This window comes from Xenopus laevis, chromosome 9_10L (genome assembly GCF_017654675.1).
Source record: "Xenopus laevis strain J_2021 chromosome 9_10L, Xenopus_laevis_v10.1, whole genome shotgun sequence".
Lineage (NCBI taxonomy): Eukaryota > Metazoa > Chordata > Amphibia > Anura > Pipidae > Xenopus > Xenopus laevis.
This window is the reverse complement of record NC_054387.1, coordinates 9,272,555-9,288,406: the sequence shown is the minus strand read 5'-3', so window position 1 is coordinate 9,288,406 and position 15,852 is coordinate 9,272,555. Positions and strand designations below refer to the sequence as shown.

Here is a 15,852-nt window from a genome sequence, read left to right as displayed (position 1 = left end):
CTGCAGTCGAAACAGAAAACCTCAATACGCTGACCCTTTACAAATAGTGTTCGGAGTTCTAAGATTCAAAGGATTATTGTAAACTCAAAAAAACTTAATTTCCCCACTTTGCCCTTTTTTCCTCAGGGCGGGACCCCAATTGGTGCGCTATGGGATTTATAAGCGACATATGGGACTGACATGTGCGCGGCCTAAAGTCGAAATCCAGTAGCAAAGGCTTTTTTTTTTTTTTTTTGCTCTCACCTGCTCTATGAGAAACAACTGTTTAGTATTTGTCCTGGAACCGTTCCAGCTCGCAAACAGAACAGCAACCCCATAAAAATAAAACAAGTATTATCATCTGCTGAAACACGCTGCTGGTTTTTTTAAGGCGAAAGCGGGAAAAACATGAATGGAGTACATTTTCTTAAAGGGGAAATATCATAAAAAGAATTCATGTCATAAGGAAGAAACCACTGGGATGTGTATTTTTTTCACAATGGAAATAGTAAAAGCTAAATTTGTTTTCTTCATGCTTTCCCCCTCCCAGATTCTAGATTAGAAGAATGTGTTATTTTTCCAGTTGCAGTTTCAGTCTTCACTAAGTGGCCATTGTCTCTGGTTGACAAATAGGCGTTTGGAAGTGGTTAACTCTATCTTCTACACCCTGCCCAATTATTCACCAGCGCCTTTGACTCATGTTTGGGTCTGTGTGAGGGTGGAACTTCATCCCTGATGTAAATTCCCGAAATCTGGCATCCCGTGTTTCTCCGGGACGAATGGAATGAGAGGCCTGTGTACAGTGCTTGAAGGCCCTGCCAGAAATTAAAGCAACAGTTCCTCTTGGCAAAAACCTCAAACCGGATACCAAACATTGCTGCTGGTCACTGATATCTTGGATTCCAGCTCATTCCACCACTTTTTTCTTAACCGCATCACTACTGAGTTAGTCTTCAACTTGTTTCAGCTGAAATAACCAAATCCTGTGTAATGAACAAGCAGAGCCATAACTATGGGATGAACAAGGAAAGTCGTACCCAAGGAACAAACAAGGAGCGCTGTACCTATTGAATGAACAAGGAAAGCTGTACCCATAAAATGAACAAGGAAAGTTGTACCCATTGAATGAACAAGGAAAGACATATCCAGTGAATGAACAAGGAAAGTCGTACCCATGGAATGAACAAGGAAAGCCGAACCCCTTTAATAAACAAGGAAAGCTGTACCCATTGAATGAACAAGGAAAACTGGACCTGTGAAATAAACAAGGAAAGCCATACCCATGAAATAAACAAGGAAAGCTGTACCCGTGAAATAAACAAGGAAAGCTGTACCCATGGAATGAACAAGGAAAGCTGTACCCGTGAAATAAACAAGGAAAGCCATACCCATGAAATAAACAAGGAAAGCTGTACCCGTGAAATAAACAAGGAAAGCTGTACCCATTGAATGAACAAGGAAAGCCTTACCAGTGAAATAAAAAAGGAAACCGTACCCGTGGAATGAACAAGGAAAGCCGTACCCATGGAATAGACAAGCTAAGCCGTACCCGTGGAATGAACAAGGAAAGCCGTACCCATGGAAAGGCAAGGAAAGCCTTACCCAAGGCACGAACAAGGAAAGCTGTACTCATGGAATGGGCAAGGAAAGCCTTACCCATAAACTGAACAAGGAAATCCATACCCATGGAAAGGACAAGGAAAGCCTCACTCAAGGCACAAACAAGGTAAGCTGTTCCCGTGGAATAAACAAGGAAAGTCGTACCCATGGAAAGGACAAGGAAAGCCTTACCCAAGGCACAAACAAGGAAAGCTGTACCCATAAAATGAACAAGGAAATCCATACCCATGGAAAGGACAAGGAAAGCCTCAGGGCCGGAACTAGGGGTAGGCAGAAGAGGCACGTGCCTAGGGTGCAAAGGTAGAGGGGCACCAGGCACGTACTTCTTCCGACACCCTCCCCTAGTACCAGAAGCGGTGGCAGCAGGTTTTTCCTCTTGTGAGTGTGCGTCCTCTGCGCCTGCTCACTTGTGAGTCCTCTACGTATGTGTGTCTTCTGCGTAAGGGATCTTCTGCGTATGCGCACTCGTACGTCCTCGGTGGGGGGCAGCGCAGTCGTCAGGGTTGCCTAGGGCACCCGGCCAACTTGGCCCAGCACTGGAAAGCTTTACTCAAGGCACGAACAGGAAAAGCTGAACCCAAGGAACGAACAAAGAAAGCTGTACCCGTGGAATAAACAAGGAAAGCCGTACCCATGGATAGGACAAGGAAAGCCTTACCCAAGGCACGAACAAGTAAAGCCGTACCCAGGGAATGAACAAGGAAAGCCGTACCCATTGGATGGACATACACATGGACTGACATGCATTCTAGCCAACCATGAAGAGCAAATATCATACTGGGATCATGCCTGACTCCAAAGAAGGCCAGCAGCCAATCATTATAAGATTAAATTCTAACCTTTGACAATAAAAAAAAACAATTCAAATGTATTTGAAGTTCTCACAGTGCTGATTTTATAGTGAAGTCCATATTTGCTTAGGAAAAGAGTCGACAAACCGACAGTTGCTCTGCAGATGTAACAACCATGATCCTTAGTGAGATCAGTCATTATCATACTTACTATATGATGGGATTCCATAGGATTGTCCTGGGGGTGGATATGTAGAATAAGCTGCTGTCTGTTGTATCCCCGCACTGTATTGGGTCTGTCCATAAGCAGCCATCCCTGGTACAGATGGGGGCGACACAATATGAGGGTAGTGCCTATAACAAACAAAAATATCAGTGGATAAGATACAGTTCATAACACACAACATGCATCGGAAAGCACTGGAACTTGAAAGCATTTTTAAAGTATTAAAAAGTATCCCCTACTGTAAATTATAAAGATATTAGCGTTCAGTGACCATATAAAAGGAACTGAGTATCATGTATTATAAGGCATAATGTACCCCCTAATGTAAATGATAAGGATATTAGAAGTTACTGAGGGGTTCTGTGACCATATAAAGACACAAGGCTGCAGGCTGAGTTATACAGGGAACTCTGTGTATCACTCATGTATTATAAGGGATAATGTACCCCCTAATGTAAATGATAAGGATATTAGAAGTCACTGAGGGGTTGTTCTGTGACCATATAAAGACACAAGGCTGCAGGCTGAGTTATACAGGGAACTCTGAGTATCACTCATGTATTATAAGGGATAATGTACCCCCTAATGTAAATGATAAGGATATTAGAAGTCACTGAGAGGTTCTGTGACCATATAAAGGCACAAGGCTGCAGGCTGAGTTATACAGGGAACTCTGAGTATCACTCATGTATTATAAGGGATAATGTACCCCCTACTGTAAATGATAAGGATATTAGAAGTCACTGAGAGGTTCTGTGACCATATAAAGGCACAAGGCTGCAGGCTGAGTTATACAGGGAACTCTGAGTATCACTCATGTATTATAAGGGATAATGTACCCCCTACTGTAAATGATAAGGATATTAGAAGTCACTGAGGGATTCTTTGACCATATAAAGGCACAAGGCTGCAGGCTGAGATATACAGGGAACTCTGAGTATCACTCATGTATTATAAGGCATAATGTACCCCCTAATGTAAATGATAAGGATATTAGAAGTCACTGAGGGGGTTGTTCTGTGACCATATAAAGGCTCAAGGCTGTAGGCTGAGTTATACAGGGAACTCAGAGTATCACTCATGTATTATAAGGGATAATGTACCCCCTACTGTAAATAATAAGGATATCAGAAGTCACTGAGGGGTTGTTCTGTGACCATATAAAGACACAAGGCTGCAGGCTGAGTTATACAGGGAACTCTGAGTATCACTTGTGTATTATAAGGGATCATGTACCCCTACTGTAAATTATAAGGATCTGAGGAGTTGCATACATTTTTGATTTTTGATTAATGATGATGATGATGATGGGAACAGGGGCGATCCTAAGGCGTGGGTCAAAATGGGCTGCATTGCTAGCGCAGCGAGCGTATACTGCGCTTTCTGCACTAGCAGAGCCGAATTTCCGGCTCTTACAGTTATAGAAGGTGGCTTTTTGCCGCCCCTTGTAACTGGCCGTTCACTGCCGCCTGAGACAAGGTGCTCACGACCCTGGATGGGAATGGTGCACCAAATGTATTGGTTCTGTATAAATAAAGGATAATAGCAATAAAATAATGATGGCAGTGAAGACAGTGTAAATGCATTAGTATTCTAAGAACTCAAAAAATACACAGCAGAAACAGGATATTTAACATTGCTTTCCCATGCAGAAACAATGGATGAGAAGAAACTGGCTTTACCTCGAGTAGATTCCTTCAGATGTAAATTGCTGAGATTCCTTGCTATTTCCTTAAACAGCAAAAGAAACAGACATTACAGAGCACATACAAAACCTTCTCTGGCTTTACTTTAGGCTGTTTATTGCAAAGAACATATAACAGATCTTTAAACAGATAAGGCTTTTCTCTCTAAATGAAATATATTTTATACGTAGACATTATTTTACATGACTTTTCCCTAGAATGAACGGTAAGGTATGAGGTATAGATCGCTCACAGTGTTTGGTATGGAACCTGTTATCCAGAATGCTTGAGACCTTGGGTTTTCCAGATAATGGATCTTTCTATAATTTGGATCTTCACACCTTAAGTCTACTAGAAAATCATGTAAACATTTAGGGGCCGATTTACTAACTTCGAGTGAAGGATTAGAAGTAAAAAAACTTTGAATTTCAAAGTTTTTTTGGGCTACTTCGACCATCGAATGGGCTACTTCGACTACGACTTCGAATCGAAGGATTCAAACTAAAAATCGCTCGACTATTCAACCATTCGATAGTCGAAGTACTGTCTCTTTAAAAAAAACTTCGACTCCCTAGTTCGGCAGCTAAAAGCTACCGAAGTCAATGTTAGCCTATGGGGAAGGTCCCCATAGGCTTGCCTAACTTTTTTTGATCGAAGGATATTCCTTGGATTTAAATCCTTCGGATCGTTCGATTCGAAGGATTTAATCGTTCGATCGAAGGAATAATCCTTCGATCGTACGATCGCAGTATTTGCGCTAAATCCTTCGACTTCGATATTCGAAGTCGAAGGATTTCAATTCCTAGTCGAATATCGAGGGTTAATTAACCCTCGATATTCGACCCTTAGTGAATCAGCCCCTAAATAAACCCCATAGGCTGGTTTTGCTTCCAATAAGAATTATATCTTAGTTGGGATCAAGTACAAGCGACTATTTTATTACAGAGAAAAAGAAAATTTGGATTATTTGGATAAAACTATGGGAGACGGCCTTTCTGTAGCTTTCTGGATAACGAGTTTCCGGATAACGGTTACGGAAAGTAGTTACACCACTGGGTCTGCATGCCACCTATTACATTCAACCGTGTTTATATCTAATTGGTTAGAGAGTGGACTTTCTATACCATGTTCTCAGTCTGACACATCACCCCTAGTTTTTAACATGGCAGCTTCCATTCCCATGTGCAAAGATAACCCATCGGAAGCTCCCACTACACATCTTTAATAGAAATACAAGTGAGCCACGACTCAGATATTCAGACTCCAGCTCCTCCATGCAGCCAGGAGTCGTCAGTCCTTACCTGAATGTGGGAAGCTTTCTCTGGAAGACACTTTCTTTGACGTATCTGGAAAAATAATTAGATGAAAATGAAACGTTGCCCTTCGCCGAGCGAGACAAGGAAAGAGAGCAGATTTAATGACTTATTTCACACGGTCCGGGGCTTGCCAAGGGAAGCACAGGTTTCCAGCTAATTGAGGTTTGGAAATGATTCATCAACCTTTTTACAGTCAGAACAATGTGTAAGTAAACCGGGTTCTTGTAAACATTCCTGTATGATTGTTGTAAACTGTCAGTGAGGCTGTAAGAATGATAAACTTGCCTTAAAGGGATAGCTCACCTTCAAGTTCACTTTAAGGGGCCGATTCACTAACTTCGAGTGAAGGATTCGAAGTAAAAAAAACGTCAAATTTCGAAGTTTTTTTTGGGCTACTTCGACCATCGAATGGGCTACTTCGACCTTCGGCTACGACTACGACTTCGAATCGAAGGATTCGAACTAAAAATCGTTCGACTATTCGATAGTCGAAGTACTGTCTCTTTAAAAAAAACTTCGACCCCCTAGTTCGGCATCTAAAAGCTACTGAAGTCAATGTTAGCCTATGGGGAAGGTCCTCATAGGCTTGGTTAACTTTTTTTGATCGAAGGATATTCCTTCGATCGTTGGATTTAAATCCTTCGAATCGTTCGATTTGAAGGATTTAATCGTTCGATCGAAGGAATAATCCTTTGATCGTTCGATCGAATTATCTGCGCTAAATACTTCGACTTCGATATTCGAAGTCGAAGGATTTCAGTTCCCAGTCGAATATCGAGGGTTAATTAACCCTCGATATTCGACCCTTAGTGAATCAGCCCCTTAGTGTGTTATAGAATGGCCAAGTCTAACCAACTTTTCAATTGGTCATTGTTATTTATTTGTTATAGTTTTTTTTTTTTAAAGATTTGTCTTCTTCTTCTGACTCTTTCCAGCTTTCAAATGGGGGTCATCTAATAAAAAACAAATGTTCTCTAACGCTATAAATGTATTGTTATTGCTACTTTTTATTACTCATCTTTCTATTCAGGCCTCTCCTATTCATATTCCAGTCTCTTATTCCAATCAGTGCATGGTTGCTAGGGGAATTTGGACCCTAGCAACCAGATGGCTGCAAACTGGAGAGCTGCTGAATTAAAAGCTAAATAACACGAATAATTAAAAACGAAGACCAAATGCAAATTGTAATCAGAATATCACTCTCTACATCTTACTAAAAGTTACGTATTTAAAAAGGTGAACAACCTCTTTAAAGGAGAAGGAAAGTCGTCTTGCACTTGGGGGTGCCAAATGTTAGGCACCCCAAAGTGATTGTATTTACTTACCTGAAACCCCGGTTACTGGTTATTCCAGTGAGCACCACGGAGGGATCCTCTTCAGTCTACAGGCTGCGCATGTGCATTAGAGTGAAAAGCCGAACTTTAACTAAAAAGTCAGCTTTTTAGTTCAACTGCACTTGCGTCTGCCCCGGAAATTTGAAGAAAAATGAAGACAGAAGAGAATTGCTCTGTGGTGCTCACTGGTATAAACCCGGGCCTGTGCAGTTTTCTGATCATAGGGGGTTTCAGGTAAGTCAATACAATCACGTTGGGGTGCCTAACATTTGGACACCCCAAGTGCAAGACGACTTTCCTTTTCCTTTAAAATCAATGGCTGCATAGGTGGTTCCTATGGCACTGAGCCTAACACCAGAGATAGGTGCTCTTTCTGGATTTGCATGAAAATTTAGCTATGGGAGAAGCATACCGAAGCAGTTTACCAAAAGTTGAACCGGTTTTCGGGAAGGTAGAGAAGCGGGTGTGTGACAGAAGGCTGTGCCAGAATGGAAGGGGTAATAACCGCAAATGTCTGTGTAGGAGTTAGGAATAGAACCAGACCTGGTACATTCCTGGCACCTTTGTGGCCCCATCATTAGAAGTAATAACTGGGATGTAGTTTTGGTATGTTCTTGGATATACAACACCTAGAACACCCTACACATGGCACAAAGGAGGTTTGACTGCCACCCCTGTCCACCATCAAAGTGAGCAATTTAATGCAGGACTCCATCTGTCACCCCTAAATGTCAACAATCCCATAAGCCTAACGGTGAAAAGCTGGGTGCTGTAGTTCTACAAGAGCCAGAATTCCTCCGGCCGTATATTTCCGTCAGTCAAAGAACATTTCTGGGTACGTAGAAGCTCCTTAAATATTAACAACAGGATATAATGGCTTAAACAGCTCGGCGTGTTTTGCTAACAATACACTAATAATAAGGGAGAGGGACGGCAATTAAACAACGGTCCAAAGAGAACTCGTTTGGTTGAGGCTTTTGCCAGTAATTCTTTAAACAGATTTTAGCCTCTTCTGCATGGATCGTACACCAACTATATGGTTCGACAGGGTCATTGTAATTTTCAAGATGCTTTCAGTCTCCAGGAATGGGATCTATGTAAGTGTAGTAAACGATGCATAAGAAAGTAGTAAATGGGGCAACAAGCATGGCCCGCGGGTTCTAAGCTTGATCCCAGCTAGGGCAGTAACTGCAAGGGGTTTGTATATTCTGTGGATTCTGTTCTGAGTAGGTTCCTGACGGGTACTCCAGCTTCAACACAGGGTGAGTTGATAAAACTGTCCCTAGTGAGTGTGAATGCGACTTTAGATTGTAAGCTCCACTGGGGCAGGGACTTATGGGATTAAAGGGATGGTTCTCCCGTTATAGAATGGTTAATTCTGAGCAACTTTTCAGTTGGCCTTTATTTTTTATCGTTTTTGAAATATTTGCCTTTTTTCTTCCGACTCACTCCAGCTTTCGAGCGGGGTCAGTGACCCCATCTAAAAAACCCCAAATGCTCTGTAAGGCTACAAATATTGCTACTTCTCCTCTCCTGTTCATATTCCCGTCTCTTATTTAAATGAATGCATGGTTGCTAGGGTAAGTTGGACCCAAGCAACCCGATTGCAAAACTGCTGAGAGCTGCTGAGTAAAAAGCTAAATAAATCATAAAAATGAAAACCAATTGCAAATGATCTCAGAATATCCCTCTCTACATCATACCAAAGTGAATTTAAAGGTGAACAATCCCTTTTATTTGCGTCTCAACGTTGGGTGCTCGGGAACATTAGCACCCACAAGAACTCTGAACGATGGGAGCTTGTAGAATAGTCGCTGTCTCAGCACCCTCCTAGTTGATCTGTTCCTGGGCAACAAGACATGGCCGAACCAAGACAAAGCCATGAAAGAAATGAAGTCCCGTTCTTACCTGTTATGTCATCAGGAGATTCGGGGTGACTGTCGGAAAGGTCGAACTTGAGATTCTCAGAAGACCCACTGCTTACAGACAGGCTCTGTGATATCAATAGATCTATCATTTCCTTGTGCCTAGAACAGGACCAAAGAAAAAGAATGTATTCGGCTTTTCTGCAGGATTAATGCCTTTACCATCCTCCTCCCCTCCCAAAAAGTATAAATATTAAAACAGATTAGCCAAACCTCACTCTCTATTCAAATTCTCTCTTAATAACATTTAAAGTTTTTCCACCTAAGAGAGCGGTGCATCGTAATGAGAGCCGGTTCCCTAGGAGACGGAACATCTTCTATTTTGCAGAGATACAGGCTTAGCTTTTATTTTCAGTCTCGCTTTCAGGCCAGTGTCTCCCATTGTGTTACAATACATTATAAGAACTATCCATGTTCTCTTATAGGAAGGGAACATTATTCAGTTAAAACCCCCTATAAGACGGTCAGCACAACGCCGACCCAATATACATAGCAACCCAGAAACAATGCGACTGATTTACCAACACTGGGCTATTTTGCACCAGTGCAGTTGCCCATAGCAACTAATCCTCAATTTGGTTTGATCAGTCTACTACATACTGTTAATATTGAAACAAGTAAATATGACTGGTTGCTTTGGGATTTGGGTTGCCACCTTTTCTCAAAGTTTTCAATAGCCGGTGGGTGGTGGCGGGAACAAAAGGGCACTCCCTGATGCAGAGGGGGGGTGGGGCCACGTACTGTGATGCAGAAATGGGCGGAGCCACATCACGCGATGGCCGAAAAAAAGGTAAGTGAATTGGGTGCAGGCAAATTTACAGGCAACTACATTACCGGCCTGGTGGCAACCCCATGCGGGATCCTACGCTAGTGTGAAATTGCCCAGGGTAACTAAATGGTCTCCATTGCCTCACTAGCAGCAGAGAACCCTAACTCCTTCAAAAAAGGGCCATTTACTTAGACTCTGGACAAGTGTTTTTTTTCTAAATACACTCTAAGGGGTGCGCTTTCATACCCCAAGTGCTCTTGCACTTGTATCAGGGGATTGAGTAAATGACCCACATATTAATGGCAATGTTGGAAGGCTGTAGGGTGCCCTGCCGCTAGTAATGTCATGGAGATCATTTAATTACTATGGCCAATTTATTACTCTCTACCTTGAGAAACCTGCTGCAATTCATCTATGTAAGAGGTAGGCCATATTACTGATGACCCCAATGACTTCTGACTCTAGAGCTTGAGCTAATGGGCCAAGAAACAGGAAAAAGTACATGGCACAGAGCTGACAGTCTAACAGTGGATCTTCTATGAATCATTATTAATCATATATTGGTTAAAAGCAAGTGTGCCCGTGTGAACCAAAGTTTGAGAAACAATTTTTCCATCTATTGCTATGTGCCCATTGTTGTGCAGGTATGGGATATGTTATCCGGAAACCCTCCAAATTACAGGCAGGCTGTCTCTCCCATAGACTCTATTTTATCCAAATAATCCAAATTTTTAAAACGTATTTCTTTTTTCTCTGTAATAATAAAACAGTAGCTTGTACTTGATCCCAACTAAGATATAATTAATCCTTATTGGAAGCAAAACCAGCCTATTGGGTTTATTTCATGTTGAAATGGCGGATTTAAGGTGGCCATAGACTTAGAGATGTTGCCAAACAAGCGGCTCTCTCCCCGATATGCCCACATTGAGGTGGGCGATATCAGGCTGATCAGATAAGGATAGATCCGATACGGGTGGTCGGATGGCGGGACCACATAGATGTGGTTGCAATCTGACGGGATTTTTTAACCTGCACGATCGAGATCTCGGGAAAGCTCGTCGGATGGCCCCACACATGGGGCAATAAGCTGGCGACTTGGTCTGTCGGCAGCTTTTATCAGCCCGTGTATGGGGGCCTTTAAAGGGATACTGTCATGGGAAAAAACATTTTTTTCAAAATGAATCAGTTAATAGTGCTGCTCCAGCAGAATTCTGTACTGAAATCCATTTCTCAAAAGAACAAACAGATTTTTTTATATTCAATTTTTTTATATTCAATTTTATTCAAAAGTCATGTGACTTGTACTCTGATAAACTTCAGTCACTCTTTACTGCTGTACTGCAAGTTGGAGTGATATCATCCCCTCCCTTTTCCCCCCCAGCAGCCAAACAACAGAACAATGGGAAGGTAACCAGATAACAGCTCCCTACACAAACATAGAGTGTAGTGCTACACAATCAATCTCACCGCTTTTTGAAGCGTCGGGTGCCAGCTGTGACTCTGTCTGCCCAGGTCCAGTGCAAGTTCCAATACAAATTCCAGCAGCACTCCGGTAAGGTGAAAAAAATTTTATTTGTGCAAATGAAGCAACGTTTCGGCATAACCAGCCCTTTATCAAGCTTGATAAAGGGCTGGTTATGCCCGAAACGTTGCTTCATTTGCACAAATAAAAAAAAATTTTTCACCTTACCGGAGTGCTGCTGGAATTTGTATCAGATAACAGCTCCCTAACACAAGATAACAGCTGCCTGGTAGATCTAAGAACAACACTCAATAGTAAAAACCCATGTCCCACTGAGACACATTCAGTTACATTGAGAAGGAAAAACAGCAGCCTGCCAGAAAGCATTTCTCTCCTAAAGTGCAGACACAAGTCACATGACCAGGGGCAGCTGGGAAATTGACAAAATGTCTAGCCCCATGTCAGAGTTCAAAATTGAATATAAAAAAATCTGTTTGCTCTTTTGAGAAATGGATTTCAGTGCAGAATTCTGCTGGAGCAGCACTATTAACTGATCCTGTGACAGGATCCCTTTAAGGTATGAAGATCCAAGTTAAGGAACGATCTGTTATCCGGAGAACCCCAGGGCCTGAGCATTCTGGATAACAGGTCCCAAACTTGTACCTTAAACAGACAACAAACGGGGCAAAACTATTCAGTTCTTCTCTGATTTGTTCTAATATTATTGCCACGCTTCCGTGTTTTTTTTTTGCTAAAAAGTGTGATAATCCGAAAACCTGATTATTCAGCCCGATTTATTTCCTCCCCCTCTTCCTGCCGTACGCCACCATAAATAATGTTGGAAATAACTTTATCCTTATTACTTGTAATTATGACCTAATACAATACAAATGAGAAACAAAATCCGATGCCTCCTGCCCGCTGAGAGGTTTATAACAGATAACATGGAGAAATGTGCACTTGATTAGCGTGTAAAGTGAACAAGAACGAGGACTTGGCCTAGAGACGGGGGGCAGTGATGGAGTGTAGAGTCGGGATAGGGCAGCCTGTAGCATTTGTTAAGCTTTTCGTCACCCTGATTCCCCTCGCCCCGGGGGCAGAAGCGTTTAGGGAGAAGCATGACTGCCTTTAAAGCAATGTTCCAGAGCGGTGTCAGGGAGCGGAACCCAAGAGATGACAGCTGGAGCTGAGGGGAGGGGGACTTCAAAGGCAGTCTGTGTTGGAAATGGATTAAAAGCATATGAATCGGGTAAGTCAGTGGCTCCATGGACTCCTTAGCCAACAGGACCCATAGCCCCCCTCTAACGCCGAGCAGGACATGTCACTCAATATGGATAAACATCTGTCTGGGCAATTGAACAATCTCCGCAGAGGGCAATCATTTATATATTAAACGCAGCCTCCTCCGATCTACGGCTTCTCCGCTTCGGCTAACTGTATTGAGATCAATTTATTTTGCATCCGTAACTTCCTGTTTTCCGAATGAGAAGCTTCTCTTCCTATTAATTTGTCGTAAGTTAATATAAAGCACCGCAGTATAAGCGATGGAGAAAAGCTTAAGTTATGAACACAGAGATATTCATCACTGTATGATAAGGATAATCGAACCCCTACTGTAAATGATAAGGATATTAGAAGTCACTGAGGGGTTGTTCTGTGACCATATAAAGACACAAGGCTGCAGGCTGAGTTATACAGGGAACTCTCAGTATCACTCATGTATTATAAGGGATAATGTACCCCCTACTGTAAATGATAAGGATATTAGAAGTCACTGAGGGGTTGTTCTGTGACCATATAAAGGCACAAGGCTGCAGGCTGAGTTATACAGGGAACTCTGAGTATCACTCATGTATTATAAGGGATAATGTACTCCCTACTGTAAATGATAAGGATATTAGAAGTCACTGAGGGGTTGTTCTGTGACCATATAAAGACACAAGGCTGCAGGCTGAGTTATACAGGGAACTCTGAGTATCACTCATGTATTATAAGGGATAATGTACCCCCTACTGTAAATGATAAGGATATTAGAAGTCACTGAGGGGTTGTTCTGTGACCATATAAAGGCACAAGGCTGCAGGCTGAGTTATACAGGGAACTCTGAGTATCACTCATGTATTATAAGGGATAATGTACTCCCTACTGTAAATGATAAGGATATTAGAAGGCACTGAGGATAATATGACCATGTTTAAACAGGTCATATAATGCCCAGGGGACTTGCAGTATTCTCATATTTTACATTAGGATGCACATTATATTTTATAATACCCAGGTTTCAAGTGACATCACAAAGTCCAAACTATAACGGACGACTTCACAAAACACCCAGAAATAAGCCTCTGTCTGATACATAATTGGGTATTCCATATTTATAAAGTGCCAGCAAATCAGACACCACTTTACAATACCATTATAACAAACATCATCTCTCGTTAAATCTCGAATCCTAAATTCCAGACAGGATTAGAAAGAATGTCATTCTCATCACGACTAAGAACCCACTCCTGAGCTTATGCCAGTCCCTTGTGTGCATCACTGTGCAAGCGGAGTGAATCCATTTGAATGTTATGAATCCCAATGATTTGTTTGAAATTCAAATTTAAGTGAAAAATGTAGTCGTTCCTCCCTACACTCATGCATTACTAGAATATACTGGGCCCCAAAGTGATATCATTTTAGGGCCACCCTAACCTTTGGGAATAAGAAATTTACCATAAAAATATATTGAACTTATCAGTCATTGCTGCTCTGGGCCCCCGATACCTCTGGCCCCCCAATACCTCCTAGGCCCCTGATACCTCCTTGGCTCCAATACCTCCTGGATCCCCGATACCTCCTAGGCTTCAATACCTCCTGGGCCCCTGATACCTCCTGGATCCCCGATACCTCCTAGGCTCCAATACCTCCTAGGCTTCAATACCTCCTGGGCCCCTGATACCTCCTAGGCTCCAATACCTCCTGGATCCCCGATACCTCCTAGGCTTCAATACCTCCTGGGCCCCTGATACCTCCTGGATCCCCGATACCTCCTAGGCTCCAATACCTCCTAGGCTTCAATGCCTCCTGGATCCCCGATACCTCCTAGGCTCCAATACCTCCTAGGCTTCAATACCTCCTGGGCCCCTGATACCTCCTAGGCTCCAATACCTCCTGGGCCCCCTCAGCAGCAGCAGGGTCCTCATTCCTGTATAGTTACTCTCCTTGATAATAAAAAAGAATTATGGATCAACTTTTAGGGATCCAGTGCCTGTCAAAGAATAGCTGGGAGCTATTAGCTCGCAAGCTGGGAGTATAGGCTGCAATTCTCACATTCTAAAGTATCTGGAATTTAGATTTTCTCTCATTAAATGAAGTAGCAGAAAAGGTAGCCCGTACAGGGAACGAGAGAAAAAGCTATTTATGAGGAGTAGAATAAGAGCCGGGACATACATAAAGCAAATGGGTTGTCAGGGAGAGATGGCAGATAGAGATATGATTGACTCGACCTGCCCAGGGGCTGGAGAAGAAGAATAACAGAGGCCAAAACTCTGCTTGCTTGTTTCACTCCTTCACTCCTGGTATATAAAGAATCTATGTTTTTGCACAGCACATGGGAAGATTGACAGACATTTACCACCTCCTCTACCATAATAGGAATTGCCTGACCTTGCTGGTGTTTTTTATGGTAACATATATATAAGGAACCAGGGCCGGAACTAGAGGAAGGCAGAGTAGGCACGTGCCTAGGGCGCAAAAGTAGAGGAGCATCAGGCACGTACTTACTCCTACCCCTAGTCCAGCCCCTTCTCTGCGATTGCCCACTTGTTCTCATCTATGCGTGTCACTCTGCGAATGGCGAGACCGCATATTCGGGCAGGCATACGAGCGTCTATTCGCGCATGCGCACAATCGCCTATTCGCACACACGCCAGCTCTGGCCCGGCTCTGTGAGGAACACCTTGTAGAAACTCATATATCCCACCCACTTCTCCAACAGTCCTGTCCTGCTTTATGGCTGAGATTCTAGCTATCCGTATAACAGAGCATTCTGTCCCAGTGGCTGCACAGATCCTATCTGATCCCCATTGTAAGCAGCAGTCCTGTCCTACTTTATGGCTGAGATTCTAGCTATCTGTATAACAGAGCATTCTGTCCCAGTGACTGCACAGATCCTATCTGATCCCCATTGTAAGCAGCAGTCCTGTCCTACTTTATGGCAGCTGAGATTCTAGCTATCTGTATAACAGAGCATTCTGTCCCAGTGGCTGCACAGATCCTATCTGATCCCTATTGTAAGCAGCAGTCCTGCCCTGCTTTATGGCAGCTGAGATTCTAGCTATCTGTATAACAGAGCATTCTGTCCCAGTGGCTGCACAGATCCTATCTGATCCCTATTGTAAGCAGCAGTCCTGCCCTGCTTTATGGCAGCTGAGATTCTAGCTATCTGTATAACAGAGCATTCTGTCCCAGTGGCTGCACAGATCCTATCTGATCCCCATTGTAAGCAGCAGTCCTGCCCTGCTTTATGGCAGCTGAGATTCTAGCGATCTGTATAACAGAGCATTCTATCCCAGTGGCTGCACAGATCCTATCTGATCCCCATTGTAAGCAGCAGTCCTGCCCTGCTTTATGGCTGAGATTCTAGCTATCTGTATAACAGAGCATTCTGTCCCAGTGGCTGCACAGATCCTATCTGATCCCCATTGTAAGCAGCAGTCCTGTCCTGCTTTATGGCAGCTGAGATTCTAGCTATCTGTATA

The 15,852-nt window shown here is 42.9% G+C and overlaps 1 protein-coding gene across 2 annotated transcripts in view; it reads right to left on the bottom strand.

Annotated features, from left to right (window-relative positions):
* The window catches only part of LOC108701771 (eyes absent homolog 2), a 120,072-nt gene that overhangs the window by 56,587 nt on the left and 47,633 nt on the right, over positions 1-15,852 (bottom strand). For both annotated transcript variants that reach the window (XM_041576044.1, XM_041576045.1), the window contains exons 2-5: positions 8,860-8,978; positions 5,603-5,647; positions 4,299-4,347; positions 2,602-2,744 (exon numbers count right to left, since the gene is read on the bottom strand). In XM_041576044.1, coding sequence (XP_041431978.1) covers positions 2,602-2,744; positions 4,299-4,347; positions 5,603-5,647; positions 8,860-8,968 — 346 coding nt within the window. In that variant the 5' untranslated portion in view covers positions 8,969-8,978. The remainder of the gene's footprint in view (positions 1-2,601; positions 2,745-4,298; positions 4,348-5,602; positions 5,648-8,859; positions 8,979-15,852) is intronic.